General features: G+C 34.4%; 2 protein-coding genes across 2 annotated transcripts; one reads left to right on the forward strand and one right to left on the reverse strand.

Annotated features, from left to right (window-relative positions):
* Nucleotides 1-99: 99 nt before the first annotated feature.
* Nucleotides 100-15,364, reverse strand: LOC134248056 (chitinase-3-like protein 1). The gene is made up of 8 exons (XM_062730483.1): nt 15,181-15,364; nt 14,610-14,688; nt 13,310-13,752; nt 11,597-11,721; nt 2,021-2,144; nt 1,371-1,556; nt 872-985; nt 100-485 (listed from the first exon to the last, which is right to left on the reverse strand). The coding sequence occupies exons 2-8, from the start codon at nt 14,674-14,676 to the stop codon at nt 135-137; spliced, it is 1,410 nt and encodes a 469-aa protein (XP_062586467.1). The 5' UTR covers nt 14,677-14,688; nt 15,181-15,364; the 3' UTR covers nt 100-134.
* Nucleotides 15,365-18,117: 2,753 nt separating this feature from the next.
* Nucleotides 18,118-21,259, forward strand: LOC134248057 (collagen alpha-1(II) chain-like). The gene is made up of 4 exons (XM_062730484.1): nt 18,118-18,328; nt 19,462-19,548; nt 19,865-20,116; nt 20,481-21,259. The coding sequence occupies exons 1-4, from the start codon at nt 18,157-18,159 to the stop codon at nt 21,080-21,082; spliced, it is 1,113 nt and encodes a 370-aa protein (XP_062586468.1). The 5' UTR covers nt 18,118-18,156; the 3' UTR covers nt 21,083-21,259.
* The last annotated feature ends 762 nt before the right edge of the window (nt 21,260-22,021 follow it).

The raw sequence follows: 22,021 nt of genomic DNA on the forward strand, positions 1-22,021 counted from the left end.
CATTTTGAAAATTATCAAAGTTCGTTCGAAGAACAAAAAAAAAACTACATGGAATGTACACAAACAGTCACGCAAAATCTTGAAATTAAAAAACACGTATTTTATTTCAAAATAAAAAAAACCCATAAATTACTTTACATCAAATTGGTAAACAAAAATACAAATAAAGTCAACAGTAAAATGAAATTGGAACACATTTGTTTTGTCGCTGCACTTCTCGAATCAACAATAAATAATTTGAAGCCGCCGTCCTTTGGCGGCCAAACTGTGGTCGTTGTGGGTCTTCTTGTGACGTCACCCGTGACGGGTTGTCGGCTGGGGTCATTTGTTGAAGATCCAATCCCTGGTCCCATGAGGTGGGTGATGTTTTTAACAGCGGAAAGCAGCGGATATTTTCCTTGGTTGCAGTATTTCCCCGCAAAATCGTCTAAATCCAGAGACCAAAACATCACACCACTAAAGTTATTATGAACAGCGTACTGGACCTGTATCAGTTTAAATCAAGACTTTTCATAATCTCATGAAACATAAATATTTGAAATTAATATTGTCATTTTTCAGTTTTTTTATATTTTGCGATGAAGATCCGTTATTGTATAAGAGACACGGAATTGCATACATTCGTAAGTTTTGCATGTTTTCGTTACATGTACATATGTACAATGCCGTGGAATCGTCAAAAAATCGAGGGGACGTAATTTCATGTATTCACTTACACTCTGTATATATACGTATAGACTTCAAAAATGGAAATGTCGGAAAGCCCCAATTATTATTTCGTTGAGGGTGTGAATTCGTGGATGCAGGGTACCAACGAATTCCACGAATATTGAGCTATCATAAATTTAAGGAAAAATATTCCTATACAAACCTTTAAAACAATAGTATCTGGGTCTTCGTATCCATACCACTGAGACCTATGATAACTGTACTTCTGTTTTTGTTCTTCGTCATACACTGTTTCATCTTTACTCATCTGACAAATCTAAAAGCGAATAGTTACCTTGATTTATTAAATTCATTGATATCATATTCTTGCACATTGTTTATATGTACATAAATCTACTTTTTCAAAAATCTATATGAAAGTTCATGTATGTCTGTTGTTGTCGACAACTTTTAAAAATTCAAAACGTTCGATCGATAGGGGATAAATACTCAAACATGGTACCTAATCCCATGTATTGTATGATGTGTTTAGAGGTCCGTGTTCGCTCTTCTACATATTCATGATATTTGAAAAGTTTCAAAAGACTTTGAGCTTTATTACAGTTCATTAGCTCCATATTTCATTGTTATGCATTTAATAAATGAAACCGACTGTTACTAAAGGACTTGTAGTTTTTGTGTCATTTATACCACACACGTACCTCAGGATAAGCCAGCCGCCCCTCCACTTTAAGTAACGGTCCTTCCATACCAGCTTCGGATACTGCATCCCCCACACCGTGGTTGCTGTTATTTGCGAGGGTAAAACTTGACCCTGCACCGTGTAGACCCATGACAAGTTTTTCAGGTGGGGCCCCTAGTTCTAAATACTTGTTCATCGTCCAGTTCTGAAAATTTAATAAATTTCACTGATTAGAATAAATTAGTCGATTTTTCCATCTTACTTTTTCAAATCTTTAACAGTCAAAAACGTGCATATACATGTACATGTACGTTTAACAGTTTCAGGGAGTAATGATTGTATCGAGAGACTAATTTTATAATGACTTGAAATTCTAACTTAAAATTCATAGTTGAATTTTTTGATAATAATTTCAATTTCAATTTTAGAAATAAAAGGTAATGTGATTTTCAGCATACCTTAAGTGATACTGTATATAGGGCTATTTTCGCCCTTTCACACTTGCAAACAATTTTGTCCCGTTTTATATTCGCCCAGTCAAGGTTTTGTTTCGGAGAGCACTCTGTGTTCTTTTGCTTTTCCCCGTTTTAAATTCGCTCGTCACTTAAAAGGGCGAAAATAAAGCGGGATCGAAAATGTCCCTGTATACAGTATAATTGATAAACCAACCTGCGATAGAGTAGTGTCGATACTCAAATCTGAATACCGGGAATAGAGCGGTGCCATAAAACCAGTTTTGTGGCTCCAGGGTCCAAAATAGTCGTACGCCATTACGTTGATGAAATCGACATACCTAAATAGATAATACATGATATTTTTGGTAAAATATGAACACTGTACTTGTACATAAGGCCATCCCAAATTATGCTTGGCGTCCGTGGACCGGGGGGCTAAGTGAAAGAGAAAAAAAAATCAAACCTACAAAAATAAACTTGTCAAGCAAAAAAGAAAGGAAAATGTGATTAAATTCTACATAACAACTCCCTATGGCCTAAAGAAGACGCCTTCATTGTCAAGTTCGTCGATGGTACAGGTGCTTGAGGACAGAACACCCTCCATTCGATATGGACCCTTGGACCTTTTCAACTTTTTTCTCATAAATTATCTTTCAATGACATATATGTGATATATACCAACAATTCGAAAAATTACCTAAAACAAACGTTTTATAAAATCTACCCTATATTCTATATATAAATTATAGAGTGGGGTAAAAAAAAATTCCAAAATTTTCTGAATTAATTGACAGAATAGATTATATCACAAATGTGTCATCCATATATAATTTATGTGAAAAAAGCGAAAAGGCCCGGGGGTCTACATCAGGGTCCTGATTTCGAGCACCTGTGTCGATGGCCGCAGATTTTATAGTCAGCAACAGTAGATGGCGCTTGATTCGATACTAACCAGGTTGGGGGGAAACGTAAATTCCGCTATAATAGTGGTATCTCACTATTATAGTGCAATTACGCTATATTTCCTGCCGTAGATACCCTCAATTTCATCCGATACCATGCAAGGTGTTTGAACCGCAAGTAGTTTGAACCGCAAGTCATAGTGGGTATTAAAATGATCAAAAACTGTCATGCTTGCATGTTTTGAATTTTATTAAATTTTCTACCGTTGCGAGCACTCTTTTTTTAACGGAAGTTGCATTTTTATCATAGCAACCGATGATTACAGGGTATTTAAGCCTGTTTGAATCTCATTTATTCCTCATTTAAGTGCACAAATTGATGCTTGTTACAATTGTCAACTCAGACTGGAAAGGGTTTATGGAATTAAACAAGAAAAAGATTATTTCTGTCTGCATGGTTACGGGTATGGAGGCCTGTTATGGTAAACGTAAAGACCCATTATTATCGGTCGCCGCTGCTGCGGCCGATCTTCTTGTGGTTGTGTTAGATTGTGCACATGGGAAATGAGAAGTTGTTTTTGTAATAGTTCAGTAAAATAATTCTTCATTGATAACATGTGGAAAATCATAAGTAAAATTTGCTTTAAACTAAATATTAATTGTTGTTATAATGTTTTAATTTCATTGTCATTTCTCATCAAGAAATTTGATAATTTTGACTATGTGAATAGAGTTTACAAAAGGTACTACATGTATATAGATATAAAAGGAAATTATGATTTTCCGGATGGTAATGACGTGGTACACAGTGCATGGTTAAAAAAATGAAAAACTCTTCAACCAATAAAAATTGTTTTGAATATGTTACAGCTGCGAGTGATACAAGGATACTTTTGTTTCCACATTTTGCAAAGCGCCTTGCATCATAGCCTGTTCTGCAGAAACCAAGGGCATTATCACGTGATAAACATCCAGGGTATCTGCACGTTGTTCGCTCTTTTTAATTTTTGACTATCTTCAAAATAATGTAAATAAATAATTGAAAAAAATAAGTAAATAGAGATTTTAATGCATTTGCTCATCAGATGGATTCGTCGATGTAATAAAGTCAATGATGAATAATATTAAGAATTTATTGAAGATGAAAATATACGCTTCTAAAGATTCTAGTTCAGCTTTGAATATCATGTGCTTCCATTGCATGGATATGCTTTCAAAATTGTGTAAGTACTTTTTTTTAACAAATGCTAAATTGTTTACGACCGCATTGATGTTTTGCATCAATTTTTAATTGTTGAAAATTTGAATTGAGTCAATGATATTTTAGACACTTTTTGCTGAATACTGAGCAGTGGCGATTGGTTATTTGATGTTTCCTTGTGGTTTAAACAACAACACTTTGTTATAAATCTAGAAGTCTGAAAAATTGATACTTTTAGTGTGATTTTTTGCGATATACTTTCATTTCATATGAATATAATTAGATTTATATATTTTAATTTCGAATAACAAGAAAGAAAAAACCTACAGCTATTTCTCTCAGATTTTAAAGTTAAATCGTTCTTGCCTAAGTGCATAAACATAAAGCGCCAATAAATAAGATACGTTTATGCGGAGTTTAAATGATGGTTAATTAATAATTATTTGAACATGTGTTAAAATAAGGTTACAGGCACTCTTGTAAAATATTCCCGACACCAAAGTAAATTGAGTCTTTTTTCTGAAATAAACAATTAACCAGCCGAAATTAAAAATTAGATGTGTTTTCTACGATCGTTTTTATAAGTATTTTTTGGATTATTTATTATAAATTGATTTTGTTAAGAAAATATAATCGAGTTTATCAGTATACTCTTTTTTATGTTTGCCATATTGGGTCTTTACCTTTACCATAACAGGCCTCCATACCCGTAACCATGCAGACAGAAATAATCTTTTTCTTGTTTAATTAAATAAACCCTTTCCAGTCTGAGTTGACAATTGTAACAAGCATCAATTTGTGCACTTAAATGAGGAATAAATGAGATTCAAACAGGCTTAATACCCTGTAATCATCGGTTGCTATGTTAAAAATGCAACTTCCGTTAAAAAAAGAGTGCTCGCATTATTAAACGCAACGGTAGAAAATTTATTAAAATTCAAAACATGCAAGCATGACAGTTTTTGATCATTTTAATACCCATCATGACTTGCGGTTCAAACACTTTGCATGGTATCGGGTGAAATTGAGGGTATCTACGGCAGGAAATATAGCGTAATTTCACTATAATAGTGAGATACCACTATTATAGCGGAATTTACGTTTCCCCCCAACCTGCTAACTGTAACAAGCAAATTCAAAGAATTGTGGTCCCCCGCTCTCGGTGTCTTTGTGGGTGAGATTACATTTTTATGACATTTTGTGTCAAATATGAACGCCCTATCATCACCCCTGTCAACGCGCGATCGGCAACGCGGATGCGATCGGCAACGCGGATAGCTAAACTCAACTACACGAGGAAGATGAGGTTAAATAAAACATTATTTTGTCCTATTTCCTCGCAATTATCCTTCAACATTTCTGACTTTTAAATGCTACTAGACATGTTCAACACCTTAAAAGTCTCCTACGCATTAAAAATCACCATATATTATGTTAAAGTTAAGTTTTCCTTGAACATGACTGCCCTAACGTGACACATAAAGCTCGTTTAAGTGGTATTTCTTACCTTATTACGTATACCCGACAGTCCAAAAGGCACATTTGCATTGTAAATAGGTAAATCATAAATTTTGAATCTGATTTGAAGTTCTTCATCAAATAGAAAGCGTTGAAATAACGGTTTGAAGTGAACACATGCCAAACGTTTTGGCGATCGGCAACGACTCTATATGCGATCGTACAACAAAGAAAATATGATAAACATGCGATCGTGCAACTTGAAATTTATAAAATAATTTTAATGAAATAAAGTAATAGATAGCCATGTGGTATGGGTGGAAAGTCTGTCAAAATAGAACGAAATACCAAACATTTGATTTTCGAGAGAGAAAGAGCGAATTTAACTGACGTTCTTGTATATTAGTTGAATAATGTCCGTATTTTAAGAGAACAAAATTTAAAACTCCATGGAACCCTAAAACTTGATATTATTTGATTATTGTTTAAAACAGATACATATAGAGTGTTATAGGACCGAATTTTAACAATATAGAAAAAAAGGTTTTTTTGTCTATGATCACAGGTGCTTGAGGACAGGACCCCCCCCCTTTCGATATAGATCTCTGGGCTTTTTCCATTTTTTTCTCATAAAAAATCTTTCATTGCCACATTTGTGATAAGATCTATACCAGCAAATCGAAAAATTACCTAAAACAAATGTTCTATTAAATTTACCCTACATTCTCTATATAAAAATTTTTATATAGAGAGAGGGTAGATATTTTTATAAAATGTAAGTTTAAGCAAATTTTCTGAATTGATAGGATAGATTATATCACAAATGTGTCATTCATATATAATTTATGTGAAAAAATTCTAATAGGCATGGGGTTCTATATTGGGGGTGGGGTGGGGGGGGTGGGGGGGGTTCCTGTCCTCAAGCACCTGTGTCTATGATATGGCAGTTCAATTACAGGAGTTGGCATACATATCAAAAACTGTATTTTTTTCCAGAAAATAAAAAAGATATGTATTAATACTATAAAAATAAAGATCAAAGGAATTTGCATATATACCTACATCTAGCAACTTTACCGAATATTTTCAGTAAATGTTTTCAGTAAAAATGTGTTGTACACGCACGTAATAATATAACAGCATTATGTATTACATGATATATTTTAATTTACTGAAACTGTTACCGGTATTATTGCCAATTTTAATATCATACACGTACATGTACATTGTAGAATCGGGGATGGGGTGGGTTGAAAACTTTACTTTCATAGGCGTCGGAAGCAAATTAAAGGGGGCTAATTTGAAAGGGGGGCTAAACCAGTAGACTGGTTGTCCCCCTTTTGCAGTATATAGTCAAATCCGGGTAAGACAGATGGTATTTTTTGGATAAATTTGGTTGTTCAAGAAATTGAATCATAACACCCCCTCTCCCTCCATCCCACACAACACATTTCCGAAATTGAATTTTGAGTTTAGAAAATGTTCCTTTACTTACACTTTGCATGATAAACCATCTAAGATATTTAAGGTTTTTTTAGGGGGAGGGGGAGGGGTGACACTGTTATGAAAATTGAGGTGAAATTTCTGCTTTACATTTTTGTTAGCCATCAAACTCTTTTTCAATTGTATCTCTTTAATCTACGTAGTTAATTTCAATTTTCTATAATGATGTAGGACAATTTTAAGAGTTAAAAAGGTACATCATAACAATGACTGATTGCCTAATTTAAATGTAAAATATCTACTGTATATCAAAATAAACTTTTTGACAACAAAATTCTCTGATTTGTGCTATTCTAATTTCGTGTGTTGTACGATCGCTATTTCTGTGTTGTACGATCGCTTCATAAAAAGATAATGTCGTTGACGATCGCCTCGCGGTTATCAAATTTTCCAGTTAAAATTTATTTTAAGATAATGTATGTGGTTTTAATTTTAAAATCATTTAGTTCATACTTTCAAGAACCGTTACATAACAAAAGCAGCAAATGTTCTTAGGTAATAACAACAATAAACTATTTCAAAGCATGAAAATTTGATATTTTGAACAATGTCGATTTGAGGAGCATTTGAGAGAAACTGTGAAACAAATTTACTCTCGGTAAATCCTAAACTGTAGATAATTATCTAAACTAAATGTTTGCTAATTTTATTTTCAGCTGGTTACACTCCAGCACATACAAAACTATTTAAATTTACCCCCTACAATACTTTCTTCTTCAATGTTTTGATCTGCGTTGCCGATCGCATTCGCGTTGCCGATCGCGCGTTGATAGGGGTGATCATATGTCATTTAGAAATTATCACTGAAGTTGATTTTTGTTAAAAATAAAGTAATTCGTGAAGGTCAAGGGGTCAAAAATCATAGCATGCTCGGAAATATCTTGTCACAGGAAATTCGCATGTCAAATATGAAAGCCCATCTCTTCTCAATATAAGGAACAAGATGCGTTTGTGAAACACTGTATGGCAGCATAGCGAAGATTAAACTTTTCTTAAATGCAAATTAAATATATTATTACCGAAAATAGGGTCTTCTCACACGAAGTGCAATTGTGAAATACGAAATCTCTAGCACCACCTGTTCAAAAGTTATGGCCAAGGATAAATTTTTCAAAGATAGGACAAACTCCAAGGCCAAATGGTCAAAGTTGTTGGTTTCTTCAGAAAGGTCTAGTCACAAGGATTACATACATGTATGTGAAAGATGTAAACCCTAACCGTTCAAAAGTTATGGCAAAGATTAAAGTTTTTTTTTTAAAGTAGGTCAAACTCCAAGGTCAAGGTCATTCTTGCTATCCAATGAAAGGTCCTGTCACAAGGATTAAATAAATATGTGAAATATGAAGCCTTAGCCTTAACCCTTCAAAAGTTATTGTCAACATGGTCAAGGTTTGTTTTTTAAAAGTAAATTCAACTCCAAGGTCAAGGTCAAAGGATCAAAGTTCTTGGTATCCATTGAAAGGTCTTTTCACAAGAATTACATATGTGAAGTATGAAAGCGCCAGCCCTTACCATTCAAAGGTATGGCCAAGGTTGATTTTTTTATATAGATACGGAAATCTCCAAGGTCAAGGTCAAAAGTCAAAATAATTGTTGGTATTAAATGAAAGGTCTTGCCACTAAAAATACATATGTGAAATATGAAAGTTCTAGTACCTACTGTTCAAATGTTGTGGCCAGGGTTAAAGTTTTCAAAAAGTAGGTCAAACTCCAACGTCAGATCAAAGGGTCAAAGTTTTTGGTATCCAATGAAATGTGTTCTTACACGAATTGAATATGTGAAGTATGAAATCCCTATCCCATACTGTTCATCAGTTATGGCCAAGCTTAAAGTTTTATCATAAGTATGAAAATCTCCAAAGTCAAGGTCAAAGGCTTTTGTATTCAATGATAGGTCTTGCCAGAAACAATAAATACCCGGTATGTGAAATATAAAAGTCCTAGTATCTAACATTCAAAAGTTATGACCAAAGTAAAAGTTTGGAATTTTTGTGTAAAAGTGGGTCAAACTCCAAGGTCAAGGTCAAAAGGTCAAATTTAGTGGTACCCAAAGAAAGGTTTTGTCATAAGGAATACACGTGTGAAATATGAAAGTCATAGCGCCACTTAATCAAAAGTTATGGGCAAGGTCAAAATTTTTGTGACGGACTGAGAGACTGACTGACAGACGTACGGACAGACGAATGAGATTTAATATCCCCTCGCTTTCGTGAAAGCGGGGGACAAAAATTGATTCGAAACCAGGAAAATACCGGTAGAGGCGAGGTTGTCGTAATTGGCATCTTTTGGCCTGTTATCACAGGTGTTTGGACAGAACCCTACTTTTACGATGCACCCCACTTTTATGATCTTTTTTAATTATTATAATTCTAATATAAGTTTCTTTATTTCTTATCTCTTACTCTTACGTTCCTGATCATTAAATCACCTTGAAATCCGACACATTACCTCTACATACAATATTTATAGCTGTAATGAATTTCAAGAATTTGCATCTCCCTTGGATTTCAAGGTGATTTCTAATTGTATCATGATCTGTCCTATAATCTTTAAAGATAATTCAAATTTTTAGAATATAGTAACTAAATGCAGTCTTAGTTTCATGAAATTTTTATATCGACTGAATGAAACTCCCCCCCCCCCCCCACCTAAATTACCCCCTCTCCCCTGCAACGACTTCACATACACACCGATTATTATATTGACCCCTGCCTTCTCCATAACTTCAGTACTTAACAGAATGACTTGGCATTAAAAAACCTCTATGATTGATTGATCCAATAACTAACCAATTGATACCCTTTTCAGAAAGATCCTGTAGAGGCGACAGTGTAACACCAGAGGCGATTTAGTGAACACCAATTCGTCAGTAGAGTAAACCAAATACTAGTAATACATAAACCAAATCCTTTATGACCACTAACATACACGCCAACGATAAAAGGAATTTATTTACATTATTCATTTAGTTACATGTCCACTATCGATATAAGTGTTTTAATTTAGTTTTATATTCATCGCCACGTCATTTTAATGAAATTACAGTAATATAAAATATGCACCTATACGTGAATAATCATGTAGGCTTATATCATGTACAATGTCTTTTTAATTATCAATAAAATTTGCAAAACAATTTTAAACTGAAAATCTGACATACACATACAATGTATGAATATGAATGGGAAGCGCCTATGGCACTTTTGTTTGTTCAATTATTTTATTCCCAGCGTAAACGTTTTGTATGCGTTGCAAATTTCTGAAGTTTATTTCGTGATTATAAATGAACAGATTTGCCTCTTTGGAAAATAAATTTTTCAAGAATGTTAAAAATCATAATTAGAAATTATTGGTTGTGATTTAGTTTGAATCTAACTAACCAGTACCGCAAATTTTGGCGATAATAGTCATGTCCATCTTAAAACACTATTACATTTTAATAATGTTCCCGTATACAAAGTTTTCTACGACAACTACGTTGCAACATGTTTTAAAGCTGAAACATTTTTAAAACAAAAAAGAAAGAGAGGGTAAGAAAGAGCGAAAGTGAAAGAAAGTATGCTTGGAGAGAGAGAGAGAGAGAGAGACGTAGGTGAGGGAAAAAAGAAAGGAAAACTTTTCTTTCTTTTTAACTGCCCTATTCCTATGCCTCCTCGACTCTCTACTCCTGGTAAGAGTGGGAGAGATTGATTAAGGGGAGTGAGTGAGTGAGAGAGTGAGTGAGTGAGTGAGTGAGTGAGGGGAGACTGAGTGAGTGAGTGAGGGGAGAGAGAGTGAGTGAGGGGAGAGAGAGTGAGTGAGGAGAGAGAGAGTGAGTGAGTGAGGGCAGAGAGAGTGAGTGAGTGAGTGAGGGGAGAAAGAGTGAGTGAGGGGAGAGAGTAAGTGAGTGAGGGGAGAGAGTGAGTGAGTGAGGGGAGAGAGTGAGTGAGTGAGGGGAGAGAGTGAGTGAGTGAGGGGAGAGAGAATGAGTGAGGGGAGAGAGAGTGAGTGAATGAGTGAGGAGAGAGTGAGTGAGTGAGTGAGGGGAGACTGACTGAGTGAGTGAGGGGAGAGAGTGAGTGAGTGAGTGAGGGGAGAGAGAGAGTGAGTGAGTGAGTGAGGGGAGACTGAGTGAGTGAGGGGAGAGAGTGAGTGAGTGAGTGAGGGGAGAGAGAGTGAGTGAGGACAGAGAGGGAGTGGAGAGAGAGAGGAGGGAGGATAAAGACTTTCACTTGAGAAGCCTTTGGGCTTTAAAGGCTTTTGCTATAAAATTTATCACAATAATTCTTCAAGGTCTAAGAAAGATCCTTATTGATTTTGAGATCAAAGGTTAATGTTCATAAATTTAAAACATTCTGTCTGTTTTAACAGTTTCGTTTCCGTAACATATCCTGATTAACCTTTGAACTTTCGCAATGATATTTTATACCACAATTCTATGGCTTAAAGAATTAAGACCCCTAATAAAAATGTTTTAAAACTTATGAAAATGTTTTTTAAAATACATATATTTATATAAATGGTTTTTAAACACTTATGAAAATGTTTTAAAACATTTATGAAAATGTTTTCTTATTACTACACCTGCAACATTTAAAATATAATTTTTGCAACAGTCTTTGGAAACAATTTCAAAATGTTTCTAGAACACATTACGACATTTATGATTAATTCATAACGTCGAGAATTCCACGCCTTACTGAGAGTCCAAGGATAAAAGAGATTGGTACTTGTCCTATGTACTTACTTTATGATTTCAGGCATATCATACGACTCTTCGATGTTATGTTTTCCAGGGGCTACTGCTATGGTGATCAGTTTCTCTTCACTTCCGGTTTCCTGGGCTTTGGCAGCAAATACAGACCTTAATTCCTAAATCAGAAAGAATATTCAAATTTTCAAAAATGCTTTATAATTATTGACTAACCCTTTCAAGACAATTTCACTTGGGAGATATGCACGTTAATTGTAACCTTTGCATTTTAATACTTAATTTTCGGGTTATAATTTTCAAGGAAACTCACAGGTTGTTTTAGACTTCACCTTGATGTTTGTTGCTAACGTAAACTCAAAACTTATTAATGTATATGATACATCATGTCACCCAAACAATTTGCTAAAATGTAAACAATTTTTAAAAAAAGAAAATTGAATCTAATACGAGGGCCGTTCAAAAATTACGCGGACTTTGCTATTATTTACTCTTACAGACGTCATATACAATGTAGTTATAAAATTTCACAGAAATATGTATCTTAAAGATTTCAATAAATTTTGGGCAAAATTTCTGTATTTTAAAAAAATTCTACTAAAATTATCGGTATGTTGATATCGTTGATGGAGAGGTACGGCGCATGACCAAAAAATTGAAGCAAAAGCATGCGGATTCAAAACTTTAAATCATTGATTTTCTAAAATTCGCGAAATTTTTCAACAATATTCTCAAATGTAACTTTAAATTGTTCTATTATTATGTATTTAGATTTCGGTCGTAATATTTGAAGTACTAACAGAAATATAGTGATTTTTCTCTGATGCGATTCCCGTGAAAACGACTGTGAAAATGACGTCTCCTGAATTGACGGCGCACCACACTTTTGTTAAAATATGTGTAATGCTCGAGATATCGGCAACATAGATCCAAAATATGCATAATAAAACATGTAGTAAACTAGGCTACTCGTGACATTCGCCCACAAATAGCAAATTGAAATTTTAGACAGTTAGACCTCTGTAAAAAGGCTGTACGGGAGGACGGGAAGAAGATTATAGACGAAAAGTTAACTTTATCCGGACTGTAAAGAACGTGATTGAGAGTCACCAATATCACACTATATCTCATAAGTAGTTTTTGGTTTTAAAACAAAAAAAGAATATTCTTTACTTGTTTAATAGATTTTAAGCTTGACAAGAAATGGTGTTTTGATGATGAGTAGATAAGGTAACTCAAACTATACAGGTACTCAAGGGAAAATGTTGAGAAAATGAAAGCTCAATCACGTATTTTTTATAATGCTTGTGACGTCGAAGATTTTGCTGCGCCGTGACTTAATGGTATGTCCTGAAAAATCACTCAAAATTAATACCAATTTACAACATTTTTATATGAAATTTTGAAGATCATATAAGTAAAGATTCTTTTATATTATTTGTGAAATTTTGCCCGATTACTAGTATGTCGTCAAATATTTCTTCTGTGCAACAAGTCCGCGTAATTTTTGAACGGCCCTCGTAAATGAAGAAGAATGCAAACAGCTAGTTTCGGCATATTAAGTAGTTTGGGGGGCAAAATATGAAAGAAATTTCTCTGTAGTTCAGTTAAATAAAGGGCGAATACTCATCAAATCCACTTAGAGTTGCCTCTCTTATTTAAGGGCTAATACTAATAATCATTTAATGTTTTTCATTAATATGTAAAAAAAAAAAAAGATGAATGTATGATTTGCACATGTTGCATTACCTTGAGAAAAATAACGAATTCATTTCTGTAAATAGTTCCTGGAAATTCCCAGTCAACATCAATTCCATCAAAATTTCTGTCACGGATATAGATGTAAATATTCTGTGCAAATGATTTAATATTCTTATCGGATCCCATTATCACTTTAAAATTATTCGACGAAGTCTCTCCTCCGATCGACAAAATTGTCTTTAATATGGGATTTTTCTTTTTAAGTCCTGTAAAATCAAACATAAGTCCTGATCCTGGGATTTTCCCGTCATCTTCCTCTGCATATGACCGCTGTAAGCGTAATTCTTGGGGGATTATATTTGCAAATGCATAAATTAAATGTGTACACAGAAAGGGGTCCAGGTGTTCTTTAAGGTGAAATCTGGACTTCACCACCGCTCTGTTCTCTGACCAGTTTGTGTAATAACACACTCGTTTGAATTCCTCTGCATCTGTGAAAATAAATTGATAATACGGTTTTTAAGAAAAGATTAATGTGATAATGATTTGTCATTTTCCATACAGAATACTTATTACTGTTTCATGTCGTACATAAAATGTATTCAATTTATTTGTCTGTTCGAATTTTCTCAAGCAGAGAGCTACGTTTTTGCATCAAGTCCATATCAACTAGACATTGTTACAAGTCCATATCAACTTGTCACAATGTTTAGTTGATATGGACTTGTCACAATGCCCAGTAGTTGCAGAAATGTTACTAGCTCTCTGGTTGAGAAAATTCGAACGGACAAAAAGTCCATATCAACTTGACATTGTGCCAAGTCCATATCAACTAAACATAGAGAAAACCCAGAAAAACTGGACATTTGGACGAGTCCTGAGCAACTGGACAGGGGGACAAATCCAAAATGACTAGACATGGGAAAAGGTCTAGAACAATTTTACTAGACAATATGGACAAGCCCAGAACAGCTGGACGGGAGGGAGGGGTGCAAGTCGAGGACAACATAACATGGGGACAGGTCCAGATATTAGTACTAGAGGTGGACCAAGGACAGATCAACATGCATGGAAGTCTGAGGTGAACTAACGATGGTCTTACATGTATTTACTAATGAGTAATGACTTGCACATATAAGTAGTGAGTCAGTTGAAATTTAATAAAGGATTATCCAGATATTCAAGTGAGGGTTATGTCATGTTGTAAATTTTGTGTAAATATTGTCATCTGGTAAATTCAAAATTTAAAGCATGATAGTTATCTCTTTCATCAAAAGTTCAATGAATCTTAACCCTTCGTCTTGATTGCAAAAAAAATGAATTGGTTAAAATATGTTAGAAAACTTACCTATATAAAGTATGACTGTGATCCACAATAAGACTTTTACAGCAATTGTTTTAAGGAAAGACGCCATTTCATTCAACTTCTATAAAACAAAAAACAAAAAAATAGGTGATTGTTTGAACAAACTTTAAAAATATTTTTGTACATTAGTATGGTCAAATGACGCCTTTGTATAGAAATATATACGTAACCATAGGAATGATTAATTTGAATGTCTAAGTTTCTCTGTTTCTGCACAATTGTAGTTATCGAGAGATGACAGATTGTGAAAATATGCAAGTACACTGACTGAGTACATTGACTGATTAACAATAGCCACATTTATAAATGAATGAAATTAAAACTGTATTTTATTCAATAATGATATCAAAAATATATACTAGTATTCAAGCTTCTTGTCCTATCACTCGATCCGAATGACAGTATTTTGGAAGTTTATCAATGGAAAATATCTAATATTTAAACTCAATAGTCCAAGCAGTGATTTTTTTTTATCTCTTAAGCGTACCGTTAATTTGACACGTTTCTAGGTGAAATAAAAAAATTGAATATTAATGAATAATAAACAGCTTACATTTTTAATGGTGTTGATTTTCTTAATCTCTTTCTTCAGTATCACATTAACACTATTAACTTCTGTTTCCTGGTCTATATTGTCGTCTGCGGACTCATCCCTGTGTTTGCGTTTTCGCGTTGTCACGCCTCAACAATGATAAGGCTTACCTGTCACAAAATTTGAATCATCAAAAATGACCAATTACTTACTATTTAAAAGGGCTTGTTCATTGTAATAGAAAGAAATCGTCGTTACAATGTCATGTGTTATGTTTTTAATTTCAAAATTTATTGCAATTTGTATAGTTTTATAGTTTCTAAACTGGAATTTACAAATGTAAAAAATAAGCAGATCAATGCAACGTTAAATGGAGTTAGTTGGTTATATATTTTCGGACATTTTTAAAAATGTCAATAAAATTGATTAAGTACAGATGTATTTTGTGCTCATACGGAGTCTATCGGCGTGTTTCTGATGGGCGTTTCAGCCTTTGGTCTTGGTGATAAGAATATTTGTCGTGCCTTAGAGGAAAACAGCGGTAGAGCATACCACAGTATCCACAACGTAATAGATGCCATGTATCGCTCACATATGTACTAATATCTATAAGAGTAACAGTTTATAACCCAAGAGAAAGTAATAAACGCCTGTGAGATTTTTTAAAGACTATAGTGGTCGGGGTATGGTACCTTATATGGAAATTATCCCGATGAAAAAGGCGGATGAATATTCCCCAAATTCGAGGACAATGCATGGGTTGTCATAAATTAAACTTCGGGAAGGGGGGGGGGCTGTCGGCGGATGAGGGATTGAAATGATTTCATTAATTAGATAACCAACCAGTCTAAAAGGAGAAAGACAAAATGATATTTCCTGGTAGGAGAATTTAGGAGAATATTGATCGATATATCTAACACAGCTTTCCATGTATTATCGGTTTTTGGGGAAGGGTGTTTCACATCCCCCCTTTTTAGCTCACCTAAGCTGAAAGCTCAAATGAGCTTTTTTTATCACCCGTTGTCAGTCGTCCGTCCGTCCGTCTGTAAACTTTTTACATTTTCAATTTATTCTCACGAATCACCGGGCTTATTTTAACCGGACTTGCTACAAAGCATTCTTGGGTAAAGGAAAGTTAAAATTATTAAAATGAAGGCCAAGTCCCCTTACAAGGGGAGATAATCAAGAAGAGACAAAAATAGGGTAGGGTCTTTAAAAAATCTTCTTCTCAAGAACCACTGGACAAGAAAAGCTGAAACTTATGTGGAAGCATCCTGTGATAATGTAGATTCTAAATTGTTAAAATCATGACCCCCGGGGGTAGGACGGGCAACAATAGGGAATCCAAGTTAAGCATTAAAGTATATAGGAAAAATCTTTAAAAATCTTCTCAAGGACCGCGGGGCCAGAAAAGCTGAAACTTACGTGGACGCACCCTGGTATAGTGTAGATTCTAAATTGTAAAAATTATTACCGCTGGGGCAGAGCGGGGCCACAATATGGAATCCAAGTTGTTCATTGAAATATATAGGAAAAATCTTGAAAAAAAAATCTTCTCAAGAACTTTCTAGTGGCTGATTTTATTATCAACGACTTAAATATTAATATGTAAGATTGTTATTTCAAATATCATTTATTTAATTAAAACCTCCAGAAATATATACGGGTATATACATGGTGTACGTATTTAATAGAGACAATGCAGTTGAAATTCAGTCGCATTTCTGAAACCTGCACTAATGCTTGTTCTTCTTCCAAATGTAGGCCAGCTCGGAATTTCCTTGATTTTGCAAGCTTACCGTTTTTTAACATCTGTGTTCCAATTAAATATTCCCTCCGAAGTAAATGAGCTGTGTATTAATTCTCGTTTAGTTGTCTTTCTTCTATCGATAAGATTTCTCCCATTTCACTTAGACAGCAGTTTTATCTGTGGATGTAGAGACGAATTACAGGCCCGATAGTTCTACTTCGTTTAGTTTCTATCTATGCGATACAATTTAAAAAGATTTGCCTTGAAATCAAATTATTTGAATTACCCTAAGAGACATCCGAAATTTATCTTCAAATGTATGCAACGTTGGAAAGTTACGAAAAATCTTTTACTCTTGCATTTTAGATACAATGAAATTCCTTTTTGTAACACAATCAGTTTTAATCGATCATAGAATACATATGACTTTTAAGCAGTTTAATAAAGATTAAGGCAATGTACCTTGAAGAAATGTTATTTTAATGTTAATTTCAGGCTTTCACTTTACTTATCTTAAATTTAATACAATAATTATTAATTTAATACAATAATTATCAATATTAATGTATTATCTAAAAAGTGAGTGTATTTTACTTATCAATGTTTTCTTCCAAATGTTTACATTTTAATCAATTATACATGTACGTGTAATATATACGATTTAATATTCGAAAGATATAAAAATCAGCTTACTTTATAAAAATAAAATCGAGGAACTCGCAGTTCCAGATAAGAAATACTTGTCGAATACCAACACGAAAACCTTATATTTTATTTGACCCATGGGTGCTGAGGCTCGCCTGTGTTCAGAGTGTTTTACATGTACTTGGCATGATATAAAAATGTTATTTTAAGGTCTGAATACATTTATAATAACTTTGCAATTTTTTTAATAAAGAAAAAGTCTTCTAAATAAAAATTTGCACGATTTTAAAGCTTATAAAAAATACATATTATCCCCCGAAGAAAGTATTGACATTCCCTCAATCTAAAAATGTATTTACACGTACATGCATTTAAGATTATATGCTTCATCAGATATTTTTTTTGCATTTTTAAATCCTAAAATTTCTGCTTATTTATTTTCAGTAGCAAAAAGTACATGTAGTTGCAACCTCTGGTGCCTGGTGAGCAGAAAATGTTGATACCATCATATAATGCAAACGGAGCATGACCGCATCATTCCAGAGGCTGGTATAAAACCCCGAGTCTGCAGTCGGCGGCCAGACTAAGTCTCTAATCCAGTCATGAACGCTTACATTCTTATCGCCCTTTGTGGTGCCTTCGTGGCTACAGCCTCCGCCAGTGATCTCCAGGAGCAGATAGACAAGTTTTCTGAGGAGCTCTACAGAGTGAAGGCAGAAATAGCCAAACTGAAGGACAAAATCGAGGCGGCCAGGATATCTGAGGATGAACATAGTAAGTTCGGTTTCCTTTACTTTAGAATTTGTCACATTGAGAAAATACCGGCATACGTTATGAGATTTTATGAAATTAAGGATTCCTTCATGAAATTGAAGAGAAAATATCATTTTAAAGAAATAGGCCTGCATTGTATTTTTAAAACTCTAAGATAAGAAAAAATTATCTTTTCTTTCGTTATATCATTGTTCTTACTTAGTTGTACATGTAGTACTGTAGCGTTATGGTTTTATATATTAGTCTTTGACCATAATGCTTATTATTAAATTATGGTCAAAGACTAAGATATATAAAACCATAACTCTAAAGTACCGCAGCTATCTCTGCACAATCTTACTATTATTATCCAAGATCGGAACAAGAACTCTCCCAGATAGCATATATACAGTCGAACTTGACATAACTACCAACTGAATTTTATTTACTTCTTAGATTTTAATTATATATTTCAACAGCATTCAGTGAATTACTTTGTGTCATTTTTCGTTCTAAATTAACTCTAGATCCCGAATAAGACGACGTTCATTTATCTTTTCAATAACAGAGAATTTGAACGAGTACAGTGTATGCCACTTCTCCAAAAACATTAAAACACCCTTATATCGAATTGACACTTGCAGTGAAGTGATTCTCATTCTCAGATGCTTTAAAATATAATTATTATAAACTTAACAGTTCTATTGAATACGTTTATAAATAAGGAAAATCTTCAGTCCCTGGGAATATTCATTATAAGTGTGTTTTACTGTTTACCAAAAGAAGTTAACAAAAACGTACTCAGATCATTAAATAAAATTTTAAGGTAGAATAAAAATATTTATACTAGGATATTAATTATAAAATAAATATATTGATTTATAACGCTGAATTTTAAAATTTCAACAAGAATTGTATTATAACTGTATACAAAATTTGCTGCGTTTTATTGTTGTACATGACTTGAAAATGTTCCTACGACGGTTTTAATATTAAAGTTTTTTATCGGACAAACAAATAGAAGGTCGGAGAGGATAAACGAATTTTTCTTCCGATCTTCGAGAACATTAAAAAGTTGCAATGATGTGCAAATACCATTTTATTTACTCTAAAAGGCGCTATCAGACAATAATTCAATTGAATATCTCTTGTAGAGGAACACGAGAGGCAGAAGCGACATGGCTACTATCAATTTGCCCCCGCGGCCTTAGCAATGGCAATGGGACCCCCCGGACCTTCAGGTAAGACTGTTTATGAGCTTACTGTACATTAAGGACCTAGTTTATGCAGTGGACTTTGGATTCACGATTTCCTTGTGACAAAAAAAAAAAAGAAATATCTCCTTGTATTATTACCCAAAATACCAACATTATTTCTATTTCCTATTTAACAAGCAATATTCTTAACAGCATAGAATTTTTCAGAGGTTTTTTAAACACTTTTTTTTTCAATTTAATTTGTTTTCACATGTATAAAAAATATTTGATAGGAATAGGAACGCTACTTAAATACTTGGTAATCCATCAAACATTTAAAATATTTTTACTCTTTGAAAAGGACCCCAGGGACACCCAGGTCTTCCGGGAGAGCAGGGTAAGGAGGGACCAAGAGGTGCCCCAGGAGTGAAAGGAGATATCGGTGAGCAGGGAGCTCAGGGCATCACAGGAAACCCCGGCCCACCAGGAGAGCAGGGACCCCAGGGTGAACAAGGAGTCCCTGGCCCCGTGGGTGCTGAGGGGGCACCTGGTATGATGGGACCCCAGGGAGAAAAGGGACTGACCGGTGACCAGGGACCCCCGGGCGCTCCAGGTATGTCATTTTATAGTTCTTTGATTAAACTCCTGATGAAGTATTTTTTGTTTACAGATATTATTCAGGCAACAGCATACTAATCAAATATAAATTTCTTTTCTAAACAATTTTAAGAAGGTAGAACGTTATGAAAAAAAGAAATGCGCTAATATTATATTAAAATTCAAAAATAACATTGGAAAGCCTCGCTTATCGCAATTTTCTTTGAACAACCGTGGGTAAACGTCTTTTTTTTAATTCCAAGTTTAACTATCATGATCTTGTTCAGGAAATAAATCATATTTAAAATTACAAATAATTTGAAGACTGATCACAATTTTCTTCTATATAACTAAGTAATTTATTTTATATTTTACAAAAGGTTATCCTGGCTTCCAGGGAGAACAAGGAGACCAGGGATTAGCCGGACCCCCAGGGCCAGGCGGACCACAAGGAGTGCAGGGGGTACAGGGATACACAGGCGCCCCAGGGCAGGCCGGAGCAGTCGGTGAACCAGGACCAGCCGGCGAGCCCGGCCCCTCAGGTCTTAGAGGCCCAACTGGCCCTCGCGGAGAATATGGCGTTACTGGAAGACAAGGTTACACTGGATACCCTGGAAAACGGGGAGACAGGGGATACACCGGCTACCCCGGACCACGTGGTCCAGCAACCACGTACGTCTATGCCCCAGCGGCGGGCACGTATTACGCCGTGCGAGCACCAACACAATCAAACTCTAAAGGACAGTACGCCGTGCGACCACCACCACAATCAAGCTCTAAAGGAGTACAGTACGCCCCGGTTGTAGCGGCACCAAAAATGGGATACGCTCAGGGGGCACGTATGTCTAAAATGCAATACGCTCCAGTGGTAAGCAAAAGTGCCCAATACGCACCTGTAATGAGCAAATCCATGGCTGCAGCAATGTATGCTCCCAAATCTATGGGATACGCCCAAGCCCCTCAGGCATACACCAAAGGTTAAAAAAAATAAAGAACTAATATCGTTAAATTCCTTATTTTGTTTTCTTTTTATTTGGCCATCTTGTTGATTTTGATGTAATGTTAATAAAAGTAATTATTGTTGAAAAATTATGTCCATAATTCAAAAAAAAAATTGAAATTCAATTAAGGTATAGAAAATAAATTTGATTAAAATTTGTGTCATTTGTGTATTGTTTTCAATATTATAATAACTGATTATTACCAATTGATGATGCTCACTGGATCAGGAATTTTAAAAAGTGTGAACAATCACAGATTTTAAAAACTCCAATAATCGTAAACATGAACTTTGTTGCAGGAATTTTAATATTTACAACTTGTATATGCAATTTAATTCGAATTAAAATTCATTGTAATTACAAATACTGTTAATCTTTGTCCACTGTTGTGTGAAGCTTCTTTTAAGTCCTGCTATCTTGATTGATTAAATTAAGACAACTTCGATTTCTAATTGGAAAAAAATCCTATCATTCATCCAATGGGGCATTTAGTATATTCGGTTTGGTATTTGAAGTCGGAAATCACTAATCTAAAGCAATATGAGCTGCAAATTTGATGTCGGAAGTTGTCGATGCAATATTGTTATTAACTATTTAAATGACAGAAAAAAAGAACGTTTATAAACCTCTCTTGTTTTTGCGATGGAAGAAGTAATTACAAGCTTTAAAAGAAGCAAAATTACATTACTGCCGTCCTGTGCAATAGCGACTTCTGATATAATACTATACATTCCTTTGGTAGGAGATCTTTCTTCTGTAAAAGATTTAATACTTTGTTGTAGTCTTATTGTTAACAGATTTGTCATAACAGCACATTTTAACAGCAAAATAAAAAAAACCTCAAATTTACTGCAAGGTTACTTACCGATCGGCAACCCTCGGCTGACTCCGCTACGCTCCATTCGTTAGTGTGCGAGGTA

Source organism: Saccostrea cucullata, unplaced genomic scaffold (assembly GCF_032062105.1).
Source record: "Saccostrea cucullata isolate Sc308-1 unplaced genomic scaffold, CSIRO_AGI_Scuc_v1 ctg502, whole genome shotgun sequence".
Classification (NCBI taxonomy): Eukaryota; Metazoa; Mollusca; class Bivalvia; order Ostreida; family Ostreidae; genus Saccostrea; species Saccostrea cuccullata.

Excerpts from the sequence above, each read along its gene's own strand:
- LOC134248056 (XM_062730483.1), bottom strand. The coding sequence starts at position 14,676 with ATGGCGTCTTTCCTTAAAACAATTGCTGTAAAAGTCTTATTGTGGATC. Across the intron at positions 13,753-14,609 it reads CACAGTCATACTTTATATAG|ATGCAGAGGAATTCAAACGA; the intron begins GTAAGTTTTCTA and ends TTATTTTCACAG. Across the intron at positions 2,145-11,596 it reads GATATGCCTGAAATCATAAA|GTATGTCGATTTCATCAACG; the intron begins GTAAGTACATAG and ends TTATCTATTTAG.
- LOC134248057 (XM_062730484.1), top strand. The coding sequence starts at position 18,157 with ATGAACGCTTACATTCTTATCGCCCTTTGTGGTGCCTTCGTGGCTACA. Across the intron at positions 18,329-19,461 it reads GATATCTGAGGATGAACATA|AGGAACACGAGAGGCAGAAG; the intron begins GTAAGTTCGGTT and ends TATCTCTTGTAG. Across the intron at positions 19,549-19,864 it reads GGGACCCCCCGGACCTTCAG|GACCCCAGGGACACCCAGGT; the intron begins GTAAGACTGTTT and ends CTCTTTGAAAAG.